This window comes from Ixodes scapularis, unplaced genomic scaffold (assembly GCF_016920785.2).
Source record: "Ixodes scapularis isolate PalLabHiFi unplaced genomic scaffold, ASM1692078v2 PGA_scaffold5__190_contigs__length_132052651, whole genome shotgun sequence".
NCBI lineage: Eukaryota > Metazoa > Arthropoda > Arachnida > Ixodida > Ixodidae > Ixodes > Ixodes scapularis.
Genome location: NW_024609880.1, coordinates 50,798,120 through 50,824,752, shown reverse-complemented (window position 1 = coordinate 50,824,752; position 26,633 = coordinate 50,798,120). Strand labels below are relative to the sequence as shown.

Here is a 26,633-nt window from a genome sequence, read left to right as displayed (position 1 = left end):
TCGATATAGCAGGTAATTAGGTATAGCAAAGGCGAGAGCTTCTCTTTCTTTCTTATCTCTTCGCTTCCGCCTTGTAACAATGCGCTAAAATTTTTAATTTTTTTTTGCATGCGTGCAGCGTTTGTTTTTTTAGCTTATCTTTCCTTCTGAATCGCTTCCCTTCATGGGCAACAGTTTTGGGATGAAAAGTTTTTTTTCTTTTTTTGTGCGTGCTTGCAGAGTGCTTTTTTTTTAGCTTTCTCTCCTTCTGAATCGCTTCTCTTCGCTCAATTTTGTTAGCAGCTTGAGCTTCTGGAATTTTCTTTTGCTACTTTTTTTTGTGGGGGGAAGGGACAGGCTAGAAGACGATTGTTTGCGCGTTTTTGGAAGGCTTCCTGGAGGAAAACGTTTGATATAGCCAATATATTGTTTGTTATAAAAAGTACTTCTTACATGCATTTTTATTAAAATTTTCCTTCAGTTCAATATCTACAATAATTTGCTGTACGTGGCTTTGTTCTAAACGGGTTTCACTGGGAGGGGGGGGGGGGGGGGGGGGGGGGGAAGGCCTCACGAATTAAGTTAAGTTATGTATACCTGCAAGTGCCTAAATGAAAGAGGGATATTGTTCCACTTGCCGTTACGTTGACAATCCGTAGACAATGAAACAAAGTCGTAGGTATTCTAGCTTTATTTGTGCAAAAGGTGGCGAGAGCATTCCTTCGTTTGCCCTAAAAGTGACGCATCCCAGCAATGTAGCGTTTTCAGAAAGCGCGGGATGTTACTTAGAAGGTCCATTTGAGCAGGTCGCCTCTCTCTCTCCAGTTTTGCGAAGGGCAATAGCGAGATCAGGGACCAGCCCTTCGGGATCCCGGTGAGGAACGTGCGCTGCATCAAGTGCCACAAGTGGGGCCACATCAACACCGACAGGGAGTGCCCCATGTTCAATCAGGCAGGCACGTCTGCATCTTCGGGTGAGCTCTCTTGGCTGGATTACATGGTGGGGGAGGGAACGGTGCAGATCGCTACTGTGGAAGAAGCAGTCTCGGGGTTGGCTTGCACATTTGCGCCCGAGAGTGACCGGCTGCATTGCAGCTCGCTTCGGGCTGTTCACGACAACCCAACACGCTGGCGCCGTCTATCTTTCGATCTGCGTACATAACTGCTGCTGACTTCTGTTTCGCATCAGTCAGAGGTCAGTCGCCCGTAAAGTCTCTCGGACATGCTCGTATTGCCGCGCGCCAAGTAGGCAGCGCGGCCGTAGCCTAACGGTTATCGCGCTTGCCTCCCACGCAAAGGGCCAGGGTTCGATTCCTGGCCGCGGCGACACATTTTTGTTGACACTGTAATGTGATGTTCTGGTGAATTCGAGAACCGTCTAGCTGATTCGAGGTTAGAATGTTCTACGCGTCGAACCTTCTACGTCGAATACTTCAGAAGCCAACGCGTGTACAAAAGCGGCTCCGCGTGGCAAGCCGGAGTCAGTTTCGCCCCAGCATTCGACCCTGCTGTCACGCCGACTTCGACGCCCGCGACGCTCTGTTATTATCTTTTGTGCCCTTTTATTTTCGGGCACAAGTTCGCCCCATTAAACGTCTAGTTTCTTCAGTCTTCATCGCCTCATCAATTGTCATTCGTGACAGTATTGACCGTACGTGTGCAAGCGAGCACGCCACAGCATCCGACATCACAGGGTCGTGCGTTATGGTGTGGGCTTTTAAATTATGGTTTCTAGGAACGCGGGGGTTCTCCAGAGCAAACCCAAAAGGGCCCCGTTCTTCCAAATTTCCTCGACCACCCCTGCCCCTAACCAGAGCGTTCTTTTAGTCTAAGCGCTCATTTTCAGCGGATTTAGGCCACCATTCCACCATTTTCTATAATTGCTCGTTCGGAATTACCGTGATTGAGCTCCTCCAATGTTCCTTTTGTTTTTATTGTGACTCATCTTTTGCCCCCCAAGTTTGTTCAGAGACGCTTCTTTCCCCTCCTTCTTAACTGTACGGTGCATGGTCTCCGACTGGTGGGCTTCGCGTCCTATTCCGCCCATGCATCGAAAGTGGTCCCAACAAATAACTTCAGAAAAGCTGGAGGGATATGCTGTCAGATGTCGCGATCCTGGTAAGGTTGCCACCTTTCCTCGAAGAAACATACCGGCTGTGCCGGGGGGGGGGGGGGGCAACTATGTGGGATGGAACTGGTGAAGAGGAAAACACAGTGTAGCAGTCTTTAATATACAAATTCGATTTGCTTCTTGAAGTGAAATGAATTATTGTAGATATAATAGTACAATGGCACATGTAAGTACACAAATGCACAACACTGGACTCAATAGCATGCATAGAGGTGCGTACCATTTAGTCAAAAGTAAGACGTCCAAAACAAATCCCGTACGTCCACTTGTCCCACGCAGCAGGGATGAGTAGGCACACAGCAAGCTGTGCTCCTGTCACTTTGGGACGCACACTGGCTACAATTTCGCTACAGATGTCAGCCTTTCCTGGAGACAGCCGGCGCTTGTTTCTGCATATCCTCATGTTTAAACTAAGAACCCCAAAAATGAAAAATATATATGTGTATATATATTGTGTTTGAAAGCAGTGAAGCAAATGCTTTTTAACATCCTGTGGACATACGTGCCTGAGAAGGAAACAAGCAAAAAAGTGAGAAAGAAAGCGGAAACGCTGCCCGCCTCCATGGATGTGTGCATTATTGTTTAGACAGTCTGTAGGCTTCTACACTGCTTCATTGTGTAAATGCCAAGACCAGGAGGGATCGCACAAGCAGCAATCGAGATACCTGGCCGTTCTTTCAGTTAGAAAAGATCTAGAACCCCTGCATTACGGTGAACCCGTGGTTTAAAATGAACGGAATGACGTAGTCCAAAGGTCTCCAAACTTTTTTTTGCAAAAGGACCGGATTCCGATCTGTTGCAGTCTCGAGAGCCAGAAAAAAAAAAAAAAGTAATTATAAAAGAAGAAATATTAAACAAATAAACCTAGATAAGCCTTTAAACGCAGAAATCAGTGTTAGAGTAAGTATCACAAACCCCTAAGGTAGATGAATACGTATACTTCAAATTGCAATTTAATAGGCAGCTAATTATGACATCACAAAACACTTGTGACCAAGAAAACTCACCAGGCATCCATCAAAGCGCATGGGAAATGTGGCACATTCTCGCAGTGCAAAAGACTAATGAGAATGATAAAACTAATGATGATGCAAGAGTTGTGAGTGTGACAGGGGACATTAAGCGCAACATACATGAGAATGCAATGGAATTTTAACATACTTACACGGATATAAAGCGGTGGACTAAGATTGGTAAGGCTAGTGATGACAGTGTTCAATTAAGGATATGGCGAGAGGACCCATGTAACGATGCTGTTTCTCTCGTTCCTTCTGGCATCTTAGTTTGCACATTTGGAGCTCGTGGAGACGCCGTCTCTACGTGCATTTCTTTTTGCGTCGCGAGCAGGCAATGGGTCTGCTTGAAGCGGGCCGCGGGCCGGTTTTCATTGGAAAGATGGCGGCCAGACGCGGGCCGGGGTTCGGAGACCCCTGTGTAGACTAATTGTCATGATAAAGATTGCAGTACAAAGTTTCAGCTCTGTAGAGTAATTGGAAATTAGGGTAGTTTGCATCAGGAACACACCAAGATATTTCTCAGTCCATCTAGCGTTACAAAAATAACACGGCGTCAAACATTTTGCTTCGTTAGTGGGCAGGATGTCTGGAAACTCTAAGAAAGATTTGTAAAAAGTAATTTATTTGTGTAATACGTGTCTCATTAATATGAATACCCCGCTATATGGACACTTCGAGGACAAACTGGGAAGATGGGTACATTTTTGTCTCGTTATAATGAACAACTCACATTGTGGATGATTTATTGGGGACTAGAGGTGTCTATATTAACGAGACATCACTCTATCATTGTTTGGCCAAATCAAACAGCTTTGGAGACTCCTGTGTTTTTGACAAGGTCTTAACATTTTTCATTAAAAATATCTATGAAGTAAAAAAAAAAAAAAAAATGCTAATTCCGCACATGCATTTCTTATTAAATTTCAGTCGGGAAAATTGAAGAATGAGTCTTTTCTTTAGTCCCATTATCAAACGATACATCGACTAAAATTAAATCTGTACCGAATAAGTGGAATGGAGGGAACAATGCATTCAAGGTGTCCCGTTTTCTACCTTTCACTTAGCAGATGGGCACTGAAAATAACTGATCGCACGTTAACTAAGCAGCAGAAATCAGTGAAACCTTGTGTAAATGAATATTCCTCAGATGTTGGTGGACCTTTTTGGACCATGCCCCTTAACGAAATGACCTTTCTCCAACTGGCTCATGTGTCCAGCACAGCTCCTTTTGGCTGTTGCTCGCAACTTGCCGTAACCCGGTGGCGTTCTCCTTTGCAGGGGTGTCCATGGACCCATTGGAGCTGATGAAACAGATGAGAGACGACGGCCTTCAGCTCAAACCGAACGCTCTTGGCCACCGGTTCAATTCTAACCAGGCAAACCAGGTGAGCGGCAGCCCTCTGCTCCTCATGCCTCGTGTTTCTTGCATCCAAGCGTCTCGCAAAAACGGCTAACGAAACGCCGGGTCGGTCAGAATGGCGGTCGATCGTGTCAATTCCACACACCGAGGCTTCCCAGTTCTGTCCTTAAAAAAAATTGTTATATGTGCCGTGATATGTATTTACGTCGAGTGGTTGCTACTAGAGTCACTATAGTCCCTGACAAGGCTAGAACGGCAGGGAAGAGCTTCAATTGCCTCGCCTTCAGAGTGAGATTTCTAGCTTCGATGACACTTCAGCGTCTTGCACACACGCGTGCAGTCAAAACACGTCGGAGGCCGGGCACCAAAGCACGGCTGGTGGCCGGGCTTCAAAGGGCACACCCTGCCGTTCTCATTCTGTCGGTGGGTTCTCATTCTATAAGGGAGTTCTCATTCTGTCAGGGAGCTCTCATTCTGTCCGTCACAGTGTAGCGATGCTCCGAGTATCCCTATTCCTACACTCTTCCCCTCGCCCGACTCCGCCTCGCGGCCATTCGTCCATTTGCGTCGCACGACGCTTGTTTACACTTTGGCGCCCTGCTGGCACCGCCATTGCGGTGCTCGTTGCCACGTGGACGCAGTTCGTGACGGTTGCCGTTCCGTATGGTGACTTTTGATCAGTACGTACGATGTTGGGGGAGCATGGACTGTTTTTAGCAAGCGGGACAAGGACAATCGCTTCTTGCACCTTCCGTCGGCAAGGGACGATGACAACTAGCAACGTTAGTTCTAAGTGCCAGTGTGGCTGAAGGGTCTTTACTCTCAAGTGCAACTAATTTAGTGACCGGTTGTCCCCAATTAAATTTGGCGGTAAGAGCCGCACTTTCGTAGGTTCTCAATTAGGAGCCGCCGGTGTATTGGGGACCTTTGTTTTTGTCAAGGAGACTCCTTGTTTGTGATGAAAATCATTAGAGTTGATAAGCTGAGAGGCATAAATCTTTGGAAAAGAGCAGCCCTTTTGATGTTTCATTATTTGTTTTGCGTTTGATTGCAGCTTTTCATCGCCAGCGACGAAGAGGATGCCAACGACCCAGAGGTTGCGTTCCTCAAATCACTCTCGGGTAAACAGAAGAAGAAACTTCTGATGTGAGTGGCACTCTTTTTTTGTGAAGGGAACTTTCTTTTTGTGTGTGACAAAAAGTCTGGGAGACCGGCAATGATAAGGTGAAATTTGGCTATCTTTTCTTGGCACGTTCACCATCCCTTACGTTGTGAAAATGGAACTTGGTGTCGACATTTGCTCAGAATTGTTTGTGTGATGCTGCACTAACAAACAGTCATCCTTTATTACCATTTAATCTCTTGAATTAAAAAATCTTTTGTTCGGAGGTGAAAGTATTCTGATACCACAGTCAACATGTTTCTGAACTGAAATTTGCTGGGGAATCGGGCTATCTACTTTATTTTGTTTTAAGATGAAGTCCTCAGTGATAAAAAAACAAAGTTTTCAAAAATTGGCATAGGACAGATATGCATCTCCTATTTTGAGGTAATAACTCTTCCTCAAATATTTACATTTGAGTTATTAAAACTAGATAGCCCAAAGTCCCACATCCCCCACTTTATACTCAAGCAGTCAAAATGGTGCTTAATAGCTTCATTTGCATATCATAGATTTCTTAACGAAGAGTGACACATCAACTTATGTAGGTACTTAAATTCGTCCTAGAGAGCTGAAAGTTTGCACAGTACACCTACGTCTATAGTTTGATCTCCCCTGCAAATTTCATTCCGATCACTTGAGTAGTTCAGAAGTTCAACCTCTAGCCAGTGTCCCCCTGCTAGTGTGATTGAAAATACTCCTTTTGAGACACCAACCTAATCGGTAACATTTGGTGCCCGTCAATACCCCGTCTGTGTAAAATGTGAAAAAGTGCCAATGTCATCTTTGCACTAGCTGGGTCATGCAGTGTACAGTTGCCCGAACCTCACCGTTCAAATGAACTGGAAATCCAAATGAATTGACTTTGAACTGTTTAAAGTCAACTGTATATATCAATCGACTTCAAATGTCTCTGTTAGCAATCCAAGGTGTCCCACAACTCTGCCTTACAATATTAAAATTTTTTAGTACTAGAGAACAAGCCCTGTTCACTACACTTGAGACGATTGTGGTGTCTTGGCCTCGGTGGAGGCGTCGTGATGCAGGCACGCAAAGCCGGGTAGCAAACGATAACCAAACTTTTTATTCAGCGAGCGCATCACCGTCCCCGCGCCCTGGCTCCGTCTTCTTTTTCTGGCCCCGTCCTAGGCCTGGCCTTATAGGTCCTATTTTCTTGAAGCTAGGTGGTGCTAGCTGTGTGCCGGCAAATAGTCCGACGACACTACATTTTCCTTTGGACTTTTAAAGGGAAAGTCACTTCAGTAGAGTACATAGTCTGACAACCTTTTTGGACGATTTCAGCTAGACTGACGCTTTGGATAACGCCTGCTTTCTGCTTGCGGCGTCGCCTGGGTGTCGTCAGTTGTGGTGTCCCCACTTGGTCCGACTTGTGCAGGGTCGATTTCAGGAGGGTCTTTGACACTGTTCTGGGGCAGCTCCATCAATGTTTCGGAGGCATCCCAGTCTTTCGCGTCTTGGGTCTGTTGATCCCGCCGTGGAATTTGCTTGAAGAAAGAAGCGTTCCTGATGATCCTTTTGTTTTCCCGTTCAGTGGTGACTGCTGTCCCTTGTACTCTCGTCAGCCTGTATGGTTGGGGTTCGTAGGCGGACTCGTGAGACAGCGGCGCTGGTCGCTTTAGTAGTATGGCGTCTCCTGGTTGAAGTTCATGCAGCACTGCATGATGTTTTTCATCAGCATAAGTCTTCATTTGTTGTTTCTTCCTTTGGTCAGCCGTTTCAAGCTTTTCATGGTGGCACTTCTCCAGAGTCTGGGAAAGTTTTGTGTGAATTTTCTTTCCGAAGAGGAATTCCGCTGGAGTGTGACCTGTCGTCGAGTGTGGAGTTGCCCGGTAGTTCAGAAGGTACTCATTGAGTTCCTCTTTCCAGTTGCTTCCTTTTACACCAGCAGTCTTCACCGTCTTGACATTTTTCATGAACCTCTCGACTTCGCCATTTGCTTGTGGCCACAGAGGCGTTGTCTGATGATGGCGAATGCCATTGCGCTGCAGGAATGCTGCAAACTCCTTTCCAAAGAACGGAGGACCATTGTCAGTCTTCAGATCATAGGGTATTCCATGGACAGTAAACATGTCGCTCAGCTTCGCTGTCCCAGCTTTTGCGTTCAACAAAAAAAGGGTTGCTACGAGGGGGAACCGCGAGTACTCATCGACCACCACCAGTAGGTACTGGTTGCCCGGCAGGGCACCGGCAAAATCTAGTGGAAGTGACTGCCAGGGTCCATTGGGCAGTGGCGTCATCTTCAGTGGCGAGCATTTCTTCTCCACGACTGTGCTCTGGCATGCTTCGCAGTTCTTGACTGTAGCATCCACCTTTGCTTCGATTCCTAGGAACTAGATTTTCTCCCTGAGGAGCTATTTGGTCTTCATCATGCCTTGGTGTCCCCGGTGATGAGCCAGTCGTATAGGAAGCGAGCAAGCCGGCCGTGTCGCGGCGGTCGCCTATTGTTCGCCGCGACCTAGCGGTAGCCGCCGCAGGAGCATCGGGCAGCAATGGCGACGAACAGCACGGCGGGCAGTGTCCCCGTCGTGATTACGAAGGAATTCAATGCAGTTACGAATTCGGAAAGTTCCCTCGGTAGCTGGTGCCGTCGGCGCAGAATCATCGGGAAGTAATAGCAACGAACACCACAGAGGACAGTGGGTGATCACGAATCCGGAAAGCTTCTTCGGTAGCCGGTGCAGAATCATCGGGGGGAAGCAATGGTGATGAGCAGCACAGCGGACAGTGTTCCCGGGGTGATTACGACGGGGTTCAAGGCGGTTACGAATCCAGAAAGCTTCTTCCATGGTGCCAATATGACGAAGGGAAAACTCCTTCGTGAATATGGCCGCGTGTACGACGTAAAGGAGGTTTGTTTCTACGGACAAGTGGATGTCATGGAGCGCCGTACTCCTCTAACAAAATTAAGCGCGCCCGAAAAAAATGTAGTTGGCGTTGAGTGGACTGTGGTAATTATGTATGTTTATTTCTGAATCAGCTTGACAATAACTAAGCGATTTTTTTTCGCGCCGTTCTGCGATTCTCTTTACTATCTTCCTGTAGGCTGATGGAAACATCCAAGGGTAGGCTTAGGTGAACACCGCATTCCGCTTCTCGATTCCGGTGAAGTATTTGCTGCATACTTTAGAGTTTGCCGTCAGTGTCGATGCTATTCCATCGTTGCTAGAATACAAAAAAAGTTAATTGTATTATTCGTGAGCAGCTTAAACAAAGCGCGAACTGGAAGGTAAGGAACGCCACTAACCTGTATGGACGCACAAGTCGCACCCAAGTCGCGCAGTAAGTACTCCGCCTCGTAAGGCTTCAAAGGGACGATGTAGTGCTTCGTGCCGTGCGTGATCTTCGACGCACTGTTGCAGCCGAACACGCAGCAATTGTTGCGGCTTTCTTGGTGCGGAATAGCCATCTCAGAAATTACAGCGCTAACACACTACAACGCGCAACTAACGCAGCGACTGGCAGAAGCTCCCGATGCAACGGACCCGTTTGCCGCTAGGGGCGCCCTGGTCGGGGCTTGAATTAGATGCGCACGGTTCCTATATCCTGTGCCTGGGCCTTGTCCGGGATCACAAGTCTGGTCCCTCTCATCACGACGTCATTCTCGGCAACCGTCAATTCATCTCGAATCTGGGCGAAAGGCTTCAGTATGTCGCTCTTCCATAGACGTTCAGATGTCTTGCGGTTCCTTGCCTGGAGAGCGCGGATTAGCATCTCCATTTAAGCGTCTCCCTTGAAGGCTTTTTCAATGTCTTGAATGGTCAGTGCTCTGGGTGCAGAGGACTTTAGAATGAAAGAAATATATTCCTCCATTGCGACAGTTTCTCTCGTGGGGTTGTCATTCTCCACTGCGGGCAGGTGCCTTGACAGGTAGTCAGCAGGGTTCTCCTTCCCCGATATGTGTTGGACGTCAAAGAGATAGTGCTGCAGTCTGAGGCTGAGGCGTTCCAGTCTCGCTGAAAGTTTTGCGCTCGGATTTTTGATTATGGACACTAGTGGCAGGTGGTCCGTTTTTACTGTGAACTTTCCTCCAGCGAGGTACAAGCGGAAGTGTTTTATGGTGGACACGATGGGCCAGCATTTCTTTGTTACTGTAGGGGTACCTTCTTTCTGTAGGTGTCAGAGCTCTGCTGTATGTAGTACGCCAGGATGCTGGGATTTCTTCCTTCTGGTTCTTCTTGAATGAGCATACCAGCAATTCCTTCAGGTCCTGGATCAGTGATGATGTAGGTCTTCTTTCTTTCATCAAAATATGCCAGAGTGAGTGCACTTGACAGTTCCTGTCTCACGCTCTTTAGGGCCTCTTCATGCCGTTTTGTCCAGCAAAACTGTGTCAGCATGTATCAGGTTCCTCAACGGTTCAACCGTCTGAGCAAGGTGGGAAATGAACCTACTGCAGTAGTTCACCATTCCAAGAAGGCTTCTGACTTCTGTTGCATTTTTAGGGGGTGACATCTTCGCCACTGCTTGTACCTTTTCGGGATCCACACTGACTCCACTTGCAGAGAACACATGACCGAAGAACTTCAGGCTCTTGGTTCCTAAAACACACTTCTTGGCGTTCACGGTGAGCCCAGCGTCTTCCAGGTGTTTCAGCACAAGGCGCAGATGACGATCGTGTTCTTCAAGCGTCCGTCCTGATACCAGGATGTCGTCGCTGACGTTGATGATACCGCCCTCGTCGGGAAGCACTTGTCGTGTTGCGTCCTGGAAGATTTCGGCTGCAGCATTGACCCCAAAAAGAAGCCTCTTGTACCTTCTCAGGCCACAGTGGGTGGAGAAAGTCGTGATCACTCGTGAAGTCTCATCCAGTCCTCATTCAAGTCCATCTTTGAGAAGTAAGCTGCACCATTTAGGATGATGATGACGTCCTCCACAGTAGGCATGATGGGCCGCTCTCGAGCGATGGCCTTGTTTGCTTCTCTCATGTCGACACACATTCGCACCGCTTGTTTGTCATGGCGTTGTGGGACAATGACAATCGGCAAGACCCACGGTGTTGGTCCCTTCACCCGTTCGATGATGTCGAGGTCTTCTAGTCGTGCTAGTTCAGCTTTCAGTGCTTTTCTCGTCTGGAATGGGATCCGACGATGTCGTCGGGCCACCGGCTTTACTTCTTCCGAAATCTTCAACTTCACTTGAAAGTCTTGCAGTCGACCGAGTTTCCCAAACAGCTTCGGAAATTCTCTTCTGACGTCGACGGTGGTCTTTTCAGTGACCGTCTGGATTATTTTGATGAGCTTCAGGTCTGTTGCCATCTTGTAGCTCATCAGTGAGGCCTGTGGTCCTTTCCCGACGAAGACCGGTGCTTCAACGCTTCATTCTTGGGTGCGGAACGTTGCGATGAACATCCCAACGCCTGGGATCTCCTGCTTGATGCTGTAGGGAACTAGTTTCGTCTTGGTCTTTTTCAATTGCACGCTGAGGTGCTTGTCCCAAGTTTGTTCTCCCATGACATTGACTCCTGCACCCGAGTCCACAAACAGTTCCAGAGGGATCCCGTTGACCTCCAGTGTCACGACCGGAAGTTCGTTCCTAGGGCTCCGTATGTGGTAGATGGACTCGTCAGAACTTGTTTCCTGTGACGTGCTTCTGGGTGTGGTTGACGAGGCCAGGGAGCGTACAGTTTCTTTGGACGCTGCATTACTTCTGCACATCTTGGCAAAGTGATTTCTTTTCTGGCATTTGTGGCACTCGGCACCCCAGGCTGAGCGCCTTGTCTTCCCACTCTTGTGGGGCCAAACTCCACCACAGCACGAACACTTGTCCGCTTTCTTGTGCTTGGACAAATTCTTTGGGGCGGTGCTGCTGCATCTTGATTTCTTGGTTGACAGCTTCTAGACTGTTACCGTTGTCGTGGTGTGTTCTATGCTGGCAGCTTGACGCTCAGCGTTCTCGATGCCATGGCCGATCTCATGAGCTTGTCCAGCTTGATGTCGGCCTCTCGGAGAGCACTACGACGGAGCTTGGCGGATGTGGTCCCTTCAATGATTTGTGAGACAAGCTCTTGCTCGACTTTCGCGAATTCGCACGTCGTGGCCAGTCTTCGCAGCTTCAACTGAAACTGGTCTAACGTTTCTTCTGCGCCTTGTCACGCTTGACGAAAAACGTGGCACTCGTGCACCGCATTCTTCATGGGAGCGAAATGTTCTGTCAGACGAGCGACCACCGTTTCAATGTCCGCACCTGTGTCAGGTAGCGTGGTAAAGATATCGTACACTGCCTCACCGGCGTAATGGAGCAGCATGGTGCACTTGCGGGGGCATCTTTTAAGTTCGCAGCCAGTAAAAAGCTCTCGAAACGCGTGTGCCATTTTGTCCACCTCTGCGTGAGTGATGACGTGCCTGAATGCGGGTCGAACGGTGACAGGGCGGGTAGGGGTGTGTCCATTGCGCTTACTTGACGTTGCCGACGTTTCCAAATTCCCACGTGGAGCAGGTGTTTTTTGCCTCTGTATTGGCTTGCTTGCTTCGGCGTGGCACTGGGAACTTCTGAAGGCCTTGTGTAGGGCTCAAATAGACGAAATCCTCGTCGTCAGGTTTTTATGGTGTGTTGGCCTCGGTGGAGGCGTCGTTATGCAGGCACGCAACGCCGGATAGCAAACGATAACCAAACTTTTTATTCAGCGAGCGCATCACCGTCCCTGCTCCCTGGCTCCATCTTTTCTGCCCCCGTCCTAGGCCTGGCCTTACAGGTCCTATTTTCTTAAAGCTAGGTTGTGCTAGCTGTGCGCCGGCAAATAGTCCGACGACACTACAACGATAATCTTTGTGACCAGTGTTGTCTTAATTGTATGGCCACTTCAAATGCTTGTACCACTATCATAATCTTGCTACTCACAACTTTACAACTGTACATAGTCTGAAAAATCTTGTAATGCTGATGCCGCCATAGTAGAAGTAACTGATAGCCTTCATCTAAACATTAAGCCTGTGCTTGCTTTACCTAGCCCTACGACATGGCCTTGCAGCGGGTGATATAGCTACTCCACGGTCCGTGCACAAGAGTGCGTGCCTCCTCCAGTCTCTAAAATACCCGGGCGTCATTCCCGCAGGAAGCTGAACAAGCTGGCCAAGAAACAGGAGGTCAAGCCTGACAAGAAGAAGAGGAGCAAAGACAAAAAAAAGGCGAAGAAGAAGAAGAAACATGGCAGCAAGAAGGGGAGCTCGAGCAGCGACAGCTCCGACTCGGGTGAGTGCTTGGGAAAGATTGGCCAACCCTGCGAGAAAACCGGACGTCCTCGGTCGACCGGACAGGGGTCTCAGCGAGAGCTGACGCCGTCTAGGAATGTTGGAGCACCCTTCGCGTGAATGTGGATGTGGGTGGGCGAAAAGCTTCTGCGCGACCTTCGAGGCAGAGTAAACTGCGGGAGGAGCCGGCTTTTCGGGCTGGCACCGTATCCAGGTCAAAGCTGAATGAAGGAAACAAACGTGGCATGAGCAACGAGCAAAGGAAGTGCAGAAATGTGTGCCGGTCGGCAGCTCGGTACGGATTCCTAAATTTTTGTGTAGTTGCGGCGACAGTTGCGAGTGCTATACTCGTAAATGTGACGATTATGGTGCAAAAATTGCCGAAATGCGAAGAGATTATCTGCCGGCACTTGGATGCTCGCGTTCTCTTCCCAGTTCGGCTTATGCTTAATGGCCGACCAAGTAAGTTCAAGCTTTGCTCATGAAGCTTAGTGCATGATAAATGTTTGCTCGTTTGGCACGAATAAGACTTGTTCAACTCCGCTCAATTTTTGTTAGTCAAAGGTAGCAAAAAAACAATAATAAAGAAAGAAGATAGAGAGATGAACAAATTAAAAACACAAATGCACATGCACACATTATATACGCACACTCATAGAACTGTTTATGTTGGCAAGTGTCGTCTCACTTTGCAGCACACTTGACTGCAGTGCCTTAAAGTCTTTGTTGAAGATGTGTCTTCTTTATTATAATAATAATAATAATTTGTTATTTCCATCTACATTGATGGAGAGGTCGATGGAAACAGCTGGTGAAATACAGCTTGACAAGACCCTCGACCCCCTACATAGGCACAATAGCAGAGGTATAGGAAAAAATGCTACTTCATGCGAAAGTACTAAACTGGTGGGTCATATACGAGCACAACACACATATGAAAGAAGATTGAATAATCCTGGAAGTAATTAAACAAACGGCTTCAAAGGGATGAGCCACGTCGCAGAGTTCCGTACCGCTCTCACCTGCAACACGGATAATGAGTCCTAGGTGTTTTGCTACGCTGCCGCTAATGGTAACTAGGACCTTAGGCGCACAACGAATGATCCAACTTGACACTTCTTGCCCTGGTATTGCAGGTTGAGGCAGACTTTCTTTCTGACGCACTCTTTGAGTGGCCGAAGAACGTGTTTAGGATAACACTACATTTTCTGGTTGACTTTGTCAAGAGTTGACATAGTATTGCCTTCGAGATAATGCAGCAGTTTGCTCCGGTGTCTATTTTACAGCAAACGGGCATGCCTTCCAGATTTACTGAAACTGTTTAAAGATCTTCACGAGACACAGTACCAGTGGGCAACGCTTCTAGATAAAATGTCTCGTCGTCGCTAGCCATAACTTCGCACACTTCTTTTTGTGGAAGGCTTCTGCACCCTGGCTTTGTATATGATCTTTTGCAGACTTTAGCGAAGTGATTAAGTTTTCCGCTTGATTGAATTTTTCTTGGGTGCTGGACAAACACTAGTCCTGTGCGCAGTGAAAATAAACTTTTGGCATGGACCCTTACTTCCTTGGACCGTGTTGACTTCCATCTCGTGTTTTTTCCTCTTTTCGTATTCGCTTATACCTTTCCTCTCCTTGCTGCCAGGCTCTTCACATTTTCATCACCTTGGTGTACGACATGTTCTCGTTAACCAGCTTCTGCTGAAGTTTCTTGTCTCTAATGCCGAGAATTATTCTACTTCGAAGTAGGCGTTCTTTTAGCAAGTCAAACTGACAGTTGTTTGCTAGGACACGAATGTCCGTCAACCATGCGTTAAAGAGCTCCCCTTCTTTCTGGTCCTTTGTACCAAATACAAACTCGTAGGTCAGGTTCGCGGCAGGCCGGTAGAAGCTATCAAACTTCTCGATGATAGTATCTACGTCCTGCTTCTGGTCTTCGCTCGCAAATGTGAACGTGCTGAAGGTTTTTCTTGCGTCTTCCCCTACAATCATTAACAGGGTCGCCGCTTGGACTTCTTTTGGTTGGCGGTTGAGGAACGTTGCCTTAGAAAACAGTCGGAACTCACATTTCATCGTCTTCCAGTTCCGCCACATGTCTCCAGATATGTCCAGGGGCTTTGGTGGCTGCAGTCGCGTGGTACATGGCAGCGCGTCCAGCTGCTGTGCCGTTGCCATAGTCTGGTTGCTTTTTTATCGCATTTCGGCTCCTAAGCGAGAGGTTAGAATCAGCTCTGACACCATGTAGCTCGTGCTCGGGTACCGAGGTGGATGACAACTTTTACCTCCTCCATCGTATGTCCTTATATACGGTGGTGCCCTAGCGGCATAGCTGTAGCGCTTGTGATGTGGCTGTGTCAGTGACGTCATACCTACAACCGGGACTCTTGTGTGCCCCAGAGGTCAATCGGTGGCTGGAACGGCTAGGACATCCTCTTGACGTCAGCCTCGCCGCAGCTTTGTTCATTCCAAGATAATCAATGTCATCATTGCACCAGATGTCACGTGCTCTCTGCTGGCTGCTCACTGATCACTTGCCAAAGTGGGCCGTTTATGATGAAAAACACAGCTATCAGGCTCAAAATACGAACATGCGATTGTCATTTATGGATATTGGGGATCATATTCAGCCTATTTTTGAACACGACGGCTTTATTTCAAGTTTCGTTGAAGTATCTCTTTAACGACTTGGGACGTGCCTAGTCGCCGAACGAAGATAACAGGTGCCGTAGCTCATATAGCCACCTGGAGTTCCATACCGTTTATATCTGACGGTACTCTGTATACAGCTCCTATGGCTAATTCACGGGTAAAAGGCTCGTAGGCCTGGACAGGGATGCCTCCAATGGGGGTCAGTGCAAGCAAAGCTTTTGTTGCGTCTCTGTTTCTTGTGTCTATAGCGAGTAGATTCAACTTTCAATTTGGCCTGATGAGGATGATTCCATCTGGGGCAGTCACCTCTAGTTTCTCTCTGATTTTCAGCACATTGATTCTGGCGATTATTTTGTATGGACCCTTTGGCTTCAGTAGCACTACGAGGTGGCGATGTGCTTGTTTCGTATTCTTGATGGTCGTATTATTTGACTCGGAGCTGCTAGAAACTTTGCGTTTTTCGCGGCTCTGAACCAGATTATATTCGTCGGAATCATTACTGAGATCATTGGAGATGATCTTGAGTAGGAGATTGTGCTCGAAGCACTTGACATACTCATAGGCAATTTTTTTATTTCAACTGAAGGTATGCCCTGGCCAGAAAAAGGGCCGGCCTCGGCCATGGGAGATGAGCGATCGGCTCAATTCAATGGAGCGGATCGCTCATCTACACATACATGCAGGAATGGGCAGCATTTCAAATACAAGTGTTTGAAATACGTATTTCAAATACTTTGTGTATTTTGCATTTGTATTTAATTACAAATTGGGTAATGTATTTAACGCGTGTATTTAAATACTAATACGTGGGTATTTCAAATACAAGTGTAATTAAATACAATTTTGTGGGCGAAAATACATCCCTCAAATTTATTGTTACTGTCCAGAGCAGGAAGAAAACTACGTTCTGCACCTAATTCAGTGTCTCTCAATCAAACACAAGCGTTTAGCGACTTTGTGATTACGGTACTATCCAGAGCAAGAATAGTGACGAAATCGACGTTCACAGGCAGACTGGCTATTTAAGTGCCTGTGACAACTTGTGATGCATTCCAGCCTGATTTCCTTCCATACTTTTGCCTGGAACATTCTAAATGCGCGAGTCGTCCAGATTTTCGTAACTGGTGCGATTTGCAACAATAAAGAAGTCTCTACCTAGTGCTGCGCGTCTTGGTCGTCTCGGTTCTTTGTTGGTCTATACCAAAATGTAATCGACAAAAAAAGCTGCTTGAAGCTCTGTACTTTTTGCACCTATTACGTCCAAGCTGATTACATTTTTTTGTGATTATATTTCTATTACATTACTAGAGCCTCGCACACTAACTCCCGAGTGTGCGATGCAAAATTAAAATGAGATACCCAGAAACCCGTTGCAGGTGCCCTGAAGTCGCTGACGCAAATTTTGAGGAATGTATTTGGAAAAGTATTTGGAGGAGACCAAATACATTTGGTTGTATTTGTATCTTGTATTTAAATGCTTTTTTGGAAATGTAATTATATTTGTAATTAAATACATTTTTGACGAAGTATTTTGTATTTGTATTTCGATACATATTTGCATGTATTTTGCCCATCCCTGCATACATGCTTTGATTAAATTAAGAAAAATATTAAGCCGAGCTCAGGATCAGCAATGATAAGTTTGACTTCTTCTTCGAACTCCAATTTTTGTTATTGAGAAGGCGATGCAGTTAGTATCATTGAGGGAGATCACAAGTTCAATATTGCAACATCATTTTGTGTTTATGTTATGGAGCTGGAAAGCAAAGCTTGACACGCACCAGATAAATAGAATCTGTTAGTTTAGCGAACAATGTACAGCTCAGCCAATATTGGGCTACCCACGTTGGAGACTTGTTGGAGACTCTAGCAGCTTTTTTTTTACTCTTACAGACAGTGCTTATAAGCAGTTTAGTCAGCAGTGTGCACACGCATATTTGCGATAACGAGCTTTCAAAGTGTCGATATGGCTTTCGTTGTGCAATGTTCACGTGATGTGGATGGTCCCTTTCTCCTAAAAAGCTCCACAGTAGCCGCCACACATAACTGCACAATAATCAACTCTGGCGGGTCGGTTTGGGATGATTTAGCAGTAGCACACTGCCAAGAAGATTTTCCAAAATTGTAAGCTCAAAGGAGGGTACTCTAAGCTTTTGTATGTGTCTCCTTTTCTGCGCCTGTCTCTCTTTGTGTTTTTTTTAGGGGTTATAAACAGTCTTTTTTTTATGGAGCATCTTAACGAAGTAGTCGTATGCAACTGTAAATGCTATTGCAACGATATTGCATTAGGGTCAGCTAACGAATGTTGACTACACTGCAGGTTCTCGTTCTAGCAGAAATTTAGCTTTTCGAAATACTGCTTATTTGTCATAACACAGTATGTATGTGTACTTAACAAGACTTCACCCTCTTTCGATGCTTACAAAATATACCTTTGCAACACGCATGCAAAGGTTGCGGTCGGGCAGGTGACACCTGTGCTGTACCGATTTGCGCTGTAGATCACGTGACCGTTGTGGGCAACCTGAGGATCTAAAGCGTTGGCCCAAGTTACCCATCGGCCGAATTGTCAGTGGGCATCTCTACCGCAAGAGGGCCAAGAGCAACTGGCCACGTGAGCGGCGCTCCGCCGCCGATGAAAGGGCATGACAGTCTATGTGCGGGGGCTTTTGGGAGTGGGGCGCCAGTGTGGGAATGTCCTTGCTGCTACTTGTCTCAGGAAATAACACAGCACACCCGTTCAACAACACATAGACATTTAATGACCGTTATTGCCCACGCCGCGATCCTAAAAGCCCCGACGCAATACGCTGCGACACCCTTTTATCAACGGTGGAACACCGCTCCCATGGTCAGTTGGCCTTAGTCCTCTCGCGGTAGAGATGACCACTAACAATTTGGCAGATAGGCAACCTGGGCCAACGCCTTGGATCCCCGGGTTGCCCACACCGTTTGCGTCGTGTTCGTGACAGTGTAACACCAATGTTTCCCACCACAGCCAAAGTTTTGGTTATCGGCTTGTGGCCATGTTTAAAGTAAAACTGCACGAAAATATTTTACTTCTTGTGAAGCAAATGATATAGGAAAGCTCGATAATATTTCTCTATGAAAAATAATTCATCTTCCCGAAATTCCTGGAATTGAGTTGCACTATTGCCACCTGTGTTGCTTTGCAGCATATTTCATACTCTTTCCTGCGAAAGTCAGAACAGAAGATATGCATGAACAACATTATGTGAACTAGCTCATTGCAACCAACCTTGACTTCAGGAAACCATTGCGGAGGGAAAAAATGCATTGTTGAATGATTCTTTATCGTATTGCATTTGGTAGCCCACTGTGTTTAAATATGTGCTTACCATTGAAATTACCAGTAGCTAGGAATAGCATGTTGAGCATCGGTTCTAGGTGATATTTCATTGCTACGGCACTGTAATCTCTTCATTTAGGTAGGTCATACTAGCGCCACTCTATATGCTCCCGTAGGGAGCAGTGTAATGCCAACTGTGGCCAGAAGCAAATTTGAGGGGGGGGGGGGGGGGGGCGAACCCCCCCCCCCCCCCTTTAAGCTTCCCAATGTCAACTTTTTTCTAATAGAATCATTGATATACACTAGCCAAAAGTTTAGATTTTGGTGACGCAGCAAATATTGGGTCAACAATATAGATCTGGGCAACGTTTTGACCATAACGTCATATCTCAGCAGTCCCTCCCCCTCCCCTCCGCCAGCCGAATGCCTACCACCCCTCCCTGGCCTGACCCATAAATCCGCCTTAGCAGTGAATGTTAAAAAGGCTCCAATTTTTCCACGGTGGACGTACCTGGTATAGAAGAAAGCAGCAGTTTCGTTATATCTAGGCTATTTATCATGTTGAAACTAGGGGGTGTGCGAATACCGAAGGGTAGTTATTGAATTGAATACCAGATCGAATTAAGAAAAAAAAAAGCCGAATATTGAATCGAATATCGAATAGTGATTTTATTTGTAGGAATATTCCAAAGTGTGCTGTGAATGAAATGATTATATGTGCAGAGTATGCTCCTGGTGCAGAATATGCATCTCGTACAAAGCAAAAGCACAAACGTATAGAAGTTCTGGTGGAAAAAAAAAAAAGCAGCTGCTGATGGACGTTGGGCACTAAAGATCCAATTTTATGGCGCAAACATAATCTATCTACCCTAAGCGTCACAAAAAACCCCAAGTTACAGCCACGCATGCCTTTTTTCTCGTTAAAAGCACGACCTAACACCGCGACATGTCCTTTTTCATATCTATATATCTCAGAATAGGGGCATTTTGCGATATTTGGTCTCAATTTTAAGGGAAAAAAAGGGCACCCGGGATTTTATTTTATATAAATAAATAGATGGCTGTTAAATCTGAGTAAACAGGCTTAAACAATTAAATCTGAAGTAAAAAAAAAAAAAAAACCTTTGGTTAGGTGGCGCAAGTCAATGTCCGACTGCCGCTATGCACCCATCCCTCTGCCCATTTATCTTGTTCTAGAGAGCTTAGATTTAAAAGAGGGAGCAAGCGAAACTGAAACCACGGAGGCGGCTCCTGCGCAGATCGGTCGTAAGTGCGCATGTGCTGTGTTGTCACGTGGAAAGAAGACGAGCAAACGGAAGAGCAACGACGCCTGCTTGATCGACGCTTTCGTCTTTTCGTCATCTTCTCGCAGTTCGTAATTCAAACGCAGCTCTCGAACGGTTGGAAACCTTCTCAAATCTAGGCACACTATTTTTCCGTTCCGTTTCATTCCGAATCAGAATTTGCGGCTTGCAGTTCCAAAAGAACAACGGAGACAATTCAGCCGGTTTCACCGACGTGGTTAACATGGTTTTCTTTTTGTGATCTTGCAGTCGGCGATTTCTCTGAGTGTGGCAAGTGTTTTCTATATCGGCACTTCAGTTTGAAACGAGGGGCTTGACTCATCAAAAAAATTAGGCATGGCCCGAAATTCCGGCCTCCTAACAATTCCTTTCTGGAAGCGGCGCAAACGGGATGTTTCGGTTGTGATTCAAGGTTAGATAGCGTCACGGTCATGAGTAAATCTGCGTGCTGTGAAGTTTATGACGTTCGTTACTTTGCTTTTTTCTAACCTGTGCGTTAGATTTTTGTGGAATGGTAGGACCAAGAGGTGTTTCTCGCATGGTCTGTCTGGTATCGCGGCACTAACATCGGGAGAAAAAACGACTCCTTTGTCAGCTCCGCGCCAACCGCGTGTCTTTGGCCGAATATATTGAATATTCGAGTGACCGAATACTAGGAATTCGATTCGAGAATCGAATTATTTGGGAACTTGCTATTCGATTCGAAGTCGTATATATTTGAGTATTCACACACCCCTAGTTGAAACTGTTTTTAGTACCGTATTTACTCGGTATTAATTTAATACCATGTATGCTCAGCAGAGTAATGCAAGCTCGGGCACCACCTCTCCGAGACTGACGGTGCGAACTCCACTTGTGAACACACTGAGACCGGAAGTAAACCATGTGTTGCTCGCTCACTGGATAGCGTATGGTGTGAAAACTGGTTTTACCATCAATATATGCTTTATATAAAGAAAGGAACATTGTTACTGAGCTGTGAATGACCTCCGAAGGTTGTTCACAGCCTTCAGAGTAGTGTGTTGCCGAAGACATCACACAGAGGAGACAGAGGTGTGGGGCACTGTTACATACATATAAAAGTAAAAACATTGAAAAGGCAAAAATACAGAAATTACTGTGAAACATTGTTTAACAAATTGGTGATTGCAATTCTAAGATCAGTAGTGTTAGTATACTTGCAACCATTACTGCGGGAAGGCAATTCCAATCAATGAAAGTTTGGGGCACGTTCAAAAGTAGGTGTGCGTCAACGGGGGATCCTAACTTTTAGTCAATGATTGGCGCGTGATGACATGCAAGAAGCATCCGAAAACAGCGCTTGGCGAAGTGTTGGGTTAGGCTGATAAATCTTGTGAGATAAACATAGGCTACATACTTTTCTACGATGGGAGACATAGGCAAGGATAAGGAATAGGCATGCTAGGAAGAGAGATAAGGCAAGGAGAAGGCAAAAATAGGAAACATGAGTCTCAGCTGAGTGCTGATGCAACATTTATGACATGCACTATGGCCTCATTATGTAGGTGGTGTTTCTATAGGTGCCCAGTTTTTCCCTCGCAAACATTTCACGAGTACCAAATGTATTCCAAATTTTTTTTCGCACTCTTAGTGTTTTGTATTAGTTGCAAGTTAAGGATAATTGTAAGAAGCATATGGATTGCTTCCTATTTTCTGTCTACCGTTCTTCCAACATTTCGTCTACCGCCATACATTCTCCCATTACGATACACCTAGCAAGCGGAATCTGGAGCTTTTAGAAGAGGACAACGGGAGTAGAAACCATGTGATCAGCATTGGCCACTCTGGAAGTTCCGGCACTCATTTTGTTGTGAAGGCTCGCAGAACGAAGAAATGCGCTGCTCTGCTCCCTTCAGGAGCATATACAATGGCACTAGTTTACGTTTCGAGCCAACTAAGTTTTGTATAATGCAGAAATTATTCTGCAGTTTCCCTTCACTGGTTTGTCAACAAATAATTTTAGGTATTCGTGCATTTGGGATTTTCTTTTTGTTATGTAGAGCTACAGAGTGGCAGTTTGCTAAATGGGTCCAGGATTTTTCTGAAACTAGTTTTTCAGTTGCAAGAGGGCACAGTGAAAGAGGGCCAAGAATATTCTTAATTAAAAATTCAGCTGCTCAGTTTTTTGCGACATTTTGAAGTGAATATGTCTTCAAAAATTAGGGCATGTAGAAGCTAGCAGCAGTTGGAACCAAATCTTTTACTGAGAACCAGAGAGAGAGAGAGAGAGAGAGAGATTTTTTTTTAATGTTTATAAAGGGGGTACTTTGTAAAAAGCCGATTCAAATGTGAGATCTCACATGCACATCCACATTCACGGTTGCTTGGTGAAACCAAAACCATGCCGTATGACATCGCTCGAAAGTGGTTTGGTTGGAAGCCGCTGCTTTCCGTTTCTAGGTCACCAGCCAGGAGTGGCGATTATCGTTTGCTGAACGCACAATGTTGACCGCACATAAACCAGTATGTTTTCTCCATTCTGTGCACATTGATTGTTGAAGCCCAAGGTTATATACAGGCCAGAAATCGTAGTGACCTAAATTATAAAAACCAAAGAGACAATTGCAAGAATGCTAAGGGCTGCCGAGGTGACCCATTCTTAGAGAAACTGTTTCACCGCCTTGTTCTTTGATGTTGAGTAGTGTTATTCATTTGCAGACAGGTTAAGTAACAAGGAAATTACTATATTTTCCGGTCTATAAGTCGCACCCCCTACTATCATCCGTTTTATTTTTAAAAGAGTTATATATATATTATGTGCATCTTTGTATAAGTCGAATTTCTATGTACAGTCGGCGCTGTGAGACTGCATTGATAAGTCTGGATATGTATTCTGATGGCAGTATATGCACGGGTGAGAGCAGTCATTTTACGTATTCTCACCAATAAACCGAATGACGAACATAGCCGCTGCAGTTACCTCAAGTCACAGCTCGTCCCGTGATTATAAAACAAAAAGCACACGAGTTTCACCATTGTATAAGATGCGCCGACAGAAACTTGGGAAGAAAACTGTGACTTATACACCGGGAAAAATGGTACATTGATTTACTCGTGTTTTTTAAATGTCATTCTCTAGCCATAAAAGGAATGCTTGATATTTTTTTCCCTTGTTCATTAGCTAGCTCGTTTATTACAGGAAGAAATGGAATCAGTTCTGACTTCTTGAACCTAATTGCAATCGCAGCTAGTGTGTTTTTGTGAGAATGCAAAGATGTGGCCTTCATGCAAGCTATTTGGGTGCTGATGAAGTACATAATTTAGGACTGTCTGTGCGAGTGAAGTTCTGACATCCTTACACAATTGATGGCATTTATTACTAGTAAAAGTTGTTCAGTGCTGAAGATGCTAAGCCCCCTTTTTAAGCTGAGCATGACAGTGTTTAAACATCTAAGTTAGCTGCACCATCTAAGAATTGTTTTTTCGTGAGATTTGTTTTTGCATTGATGTTCTCTCTTGCCTTGTTATTTTTATTGTCCTATTTACATTAGCATTTCTTACTGCATCAATGACTACTGTTGTTATGCTTGGATAAATAGGGAAAATTGTTGAGCAGTGTTGCAAGTGATGTACAGCCGAATCACATTCAACCAAAGCACGAAAGGTGTTTTTTTTTTTTTTTTTTTCATAATCTGGTTGGAACAGGTTAGGGGAATTCTGGTTAAGTGTGATTTGCACTGTACAATGCCTATTTCACGCTGCATAATTTAGGAATGAAATTACGTTTAGAGCTCTTGTCCCACGCATTTCTCACATTTCTGAGAAGGTTAGTTGAGGTCATTATGCCCGCCCGAATTGTTTGTTGACATGTGTTGAAAAAGTGGGAACGCATTGGTTTCACCTGTCAGATGTGGCAAAACGAAGGAAAGATCGTAAAAAGAAGAAGCACGGCGGCAGCTCCTCCAAGAAGAAGTCCTTGAAAAAGGGCTCGAGCGTAGAGAGCAGCGGGTCGAGCAGCAGTTCGGACGAATCAAGCAGTTCGAGCAACACAAGCAGCCCCTCCTCCTCCTCGGGAAGCGACAAGGAGCGTCCACGCAAACGGAAGCATTCCGAGGAGCCTGCAATGGCTGCTGCAGCTGCTGCAATTGCTGAACATTCATCATCCAAGAAGGCCAAGCACAGCCGCAAAAAGAAGGACTCGAAGAAGGACAAGCACCGTCACGGCAAGAAGCGTTCTACCTCGAGCGACTCCGAGGACAGCTCCACGGCTGAGAAGCACCACAAAAAAAGGAAGAAGCACAAGTCAAAGGACAAGAAGCACAAGTCATTCAGCAAAGAGAAGACTACCATAAAGACTGCAGGCCTCTTTGAGGACTCCCTCAAGGAGCTACTTCCGAGGGCGGGAGTGACGCTGGTGCCAGACTCCGCGAAAGAAGCAGTCCTGAAGACCACTGCCCTCTTTGCCGATCCCCTCAAGGACCTGCTCCCCAAGGTGGGGGGATCACTTTCAGATGACCTGATGAAAGATGTTTTGCCCAAGGGAGGAGGGTCACGCTTCAAGGACACCATGAAGGAAATAACAGTTTCCAAATCATCACTCCTATCAGATTCCTTGAAAGACTTGAAAGAACTTCTCCCAAAGACCAAAGGGTCCCTTTTTGATGATCCTATGAAGGACTTATTCCCAAAGACTAAAATTTCACTCTTTGATGACCCTATGGAAGACCTGCCCCCTAAGACTAAAGGACCTCTTTTCGACGATCCCATGAAGGACTTGCTCCCGAAATCGAAGGGGTCTCTCTTTGATGACCCTATGAAAGATCTGCTACCGAAGATGAAAAGCTCTCTTTACGATGATCCCATGGATGACCTGGACATGATTCCAAAGACAAAAGGATCTCTCTTTGACAACCCCATGAAGGACCTACTTCCAAAGCTCAAAGGGTCTTTATTCAATGACCCAATGAAGGACCTACTTCCAAAACCAAAAGGGTCGCTGTTCGACGACTCCATGAAGGATCTGCTACCGAAAACAGGACCATCACTGTTTGATGAACCCATGAAGGACTTTCTTCCAAAAACTGGAGGTTTGCTTTTCAAGGACCCCATGAAAGACTTGCTCCCGGAGATGGACATGTCCAACGATGAAGCTCGCAAGTCACCCACACCTCCGGCCAAAAAGGAGGGCGCAAAAACCAAGCTGATCGACTTTGACATCAACCTTGAGGCTCTTGATCAGGAACATGGTTTTGGTGGCAACAAGGCTGCATCCAAGCCCAGCCAGCTGATCCAGTTTGATATAGACTTCGAGCAGATAGAGGCCAACCATGGATTGGGCAAGAAGGAGAAGTACAGCCCATCTTCACCCACATCAGTGCAGAAGAGAAATCAGGAGAGCGCTCAGTCAGACAGCGAAGGGGACAAGATTGGAGCGTTTCTGAGAAACCCGTCGCCACCACCATGCAAGGGAAATGTGAAGGCCAGCCCCGGACAGTAGATACAAAGCAGTCCAAAGGCACCTGAACTTGTTTTAGTCTTAAGTTTTGTAACATTTTTTTCTGTGGCTCCTTGGAAGATCATGTCCGATTGTATGCAATGTCCCTTGTGTGCATTGTAGGCGTCTGGTGCCCAACATTGGCAAACATTTGTGTGACGGTGCACGGTTTGGTTGACCTGGTATACGAAGGCATTCTTGTATGCATTGTATATACCGCAATTTCCAAAATCGTTATCAGTGTACCTGCATATTGAAATCCTGTATTTTTCCTGATCACTTTAGCGAGGAACAGAGCGAAAAGCACAGCTTGCATGTCGGCACGACCATTGTGCTTAATTTGTTTTGTTGAAGGGAATGTTAAAAAGCTAGTCTTTACAGATCACTTTTTTTGTATCCTTTCCTCATTGCTCTCTTATATGGGAGGACAGGGCTTGTCTATGCATTGTCTTTAGAACCAAGCGATCTTATTGGCAAGCAAAATTTGTTTCTACTATTACGGTGCCCAATTTTGACACATTGAGCAGCAAGCAAACTTAACACGATTCATTTGAAATTTCACTTTCCTTTCAGTCTGTTTGTTTGGTATACATCTCCCTTTTTGTGTGAGGGTGTCTTTTTTTTTGTATACATCTCCCTTTTTTGTGTGTAAGGGTCGTCACCATTCACAGCTAAGTTGTTTATGCATTGTTTGCACTTTTTTTTTTAAGTTGTCAGTGATCGGTTGCACTTTTTGTTACTTGGGCCGAAAGGGATTAGGAAGTTTTAGTGGATCGTTCCGGTAATTCCGATAACTATACCCGATAATTCGACGACACCTCTGCGAATGCATGGTATCGTTATCAGGTATTGTTACGAGAAGTATGGGAACGACCAACTAAAACCCCCCTATGTTTTGTTATTTGGGGAAAGGGGGAGGGGCTGAGGGGAAGATATCTGCTTAGCAAGTGTTCTGTAACCTTGTGCAAATGCAGAAACCCGTGTTACTGCGTTGTCTGGATTTAATAAAATTGTGGACCCTCCAAAAGCTGTCTTTTGGTTGACCTTTGAGCCGGCATT

At 45.8% G+C, this 26,633-nt stretch overlaps 1 protein-coding gene across 1 annotated transcript in view; it reads left to right on the top strand.

The window, feature by feature from the left end:
* Window positions 1–26,601, top strand: part of LOC8036548 (corepressor interacting with RBPJ 1) — a 28,724-nt gene extending 2,123 nt beyond the window's left edge. The window contains exons 5-9 of the mRNA XM_029988330.4: window positions 805–953; window positions 4,405–4,511; window positions 5,541–5,632; window positions 12,721–12,857; window positions 23,989–26,601. Coding sequence (XP_029844190.3) covers window positions 805–953; window positions 4,405–4,511; window positions 5,541–5,632; window positions 12,721–12,857; window positions 23,989–25,577 — 2,074 coding nt within the window. The 3' untranslated portion in view covers window positions 25,578–26,601. The remainder of the gene's footprint in view (window positions 1–804; window positions 954–4,404; window positions 4,512–5,540; window positions 5,633–12,720; window positions 12,858–23,988) is intronic.
* The last annotated feature ends 32 nt before the right edge of the window (window positions 26,602–26,633 follow it).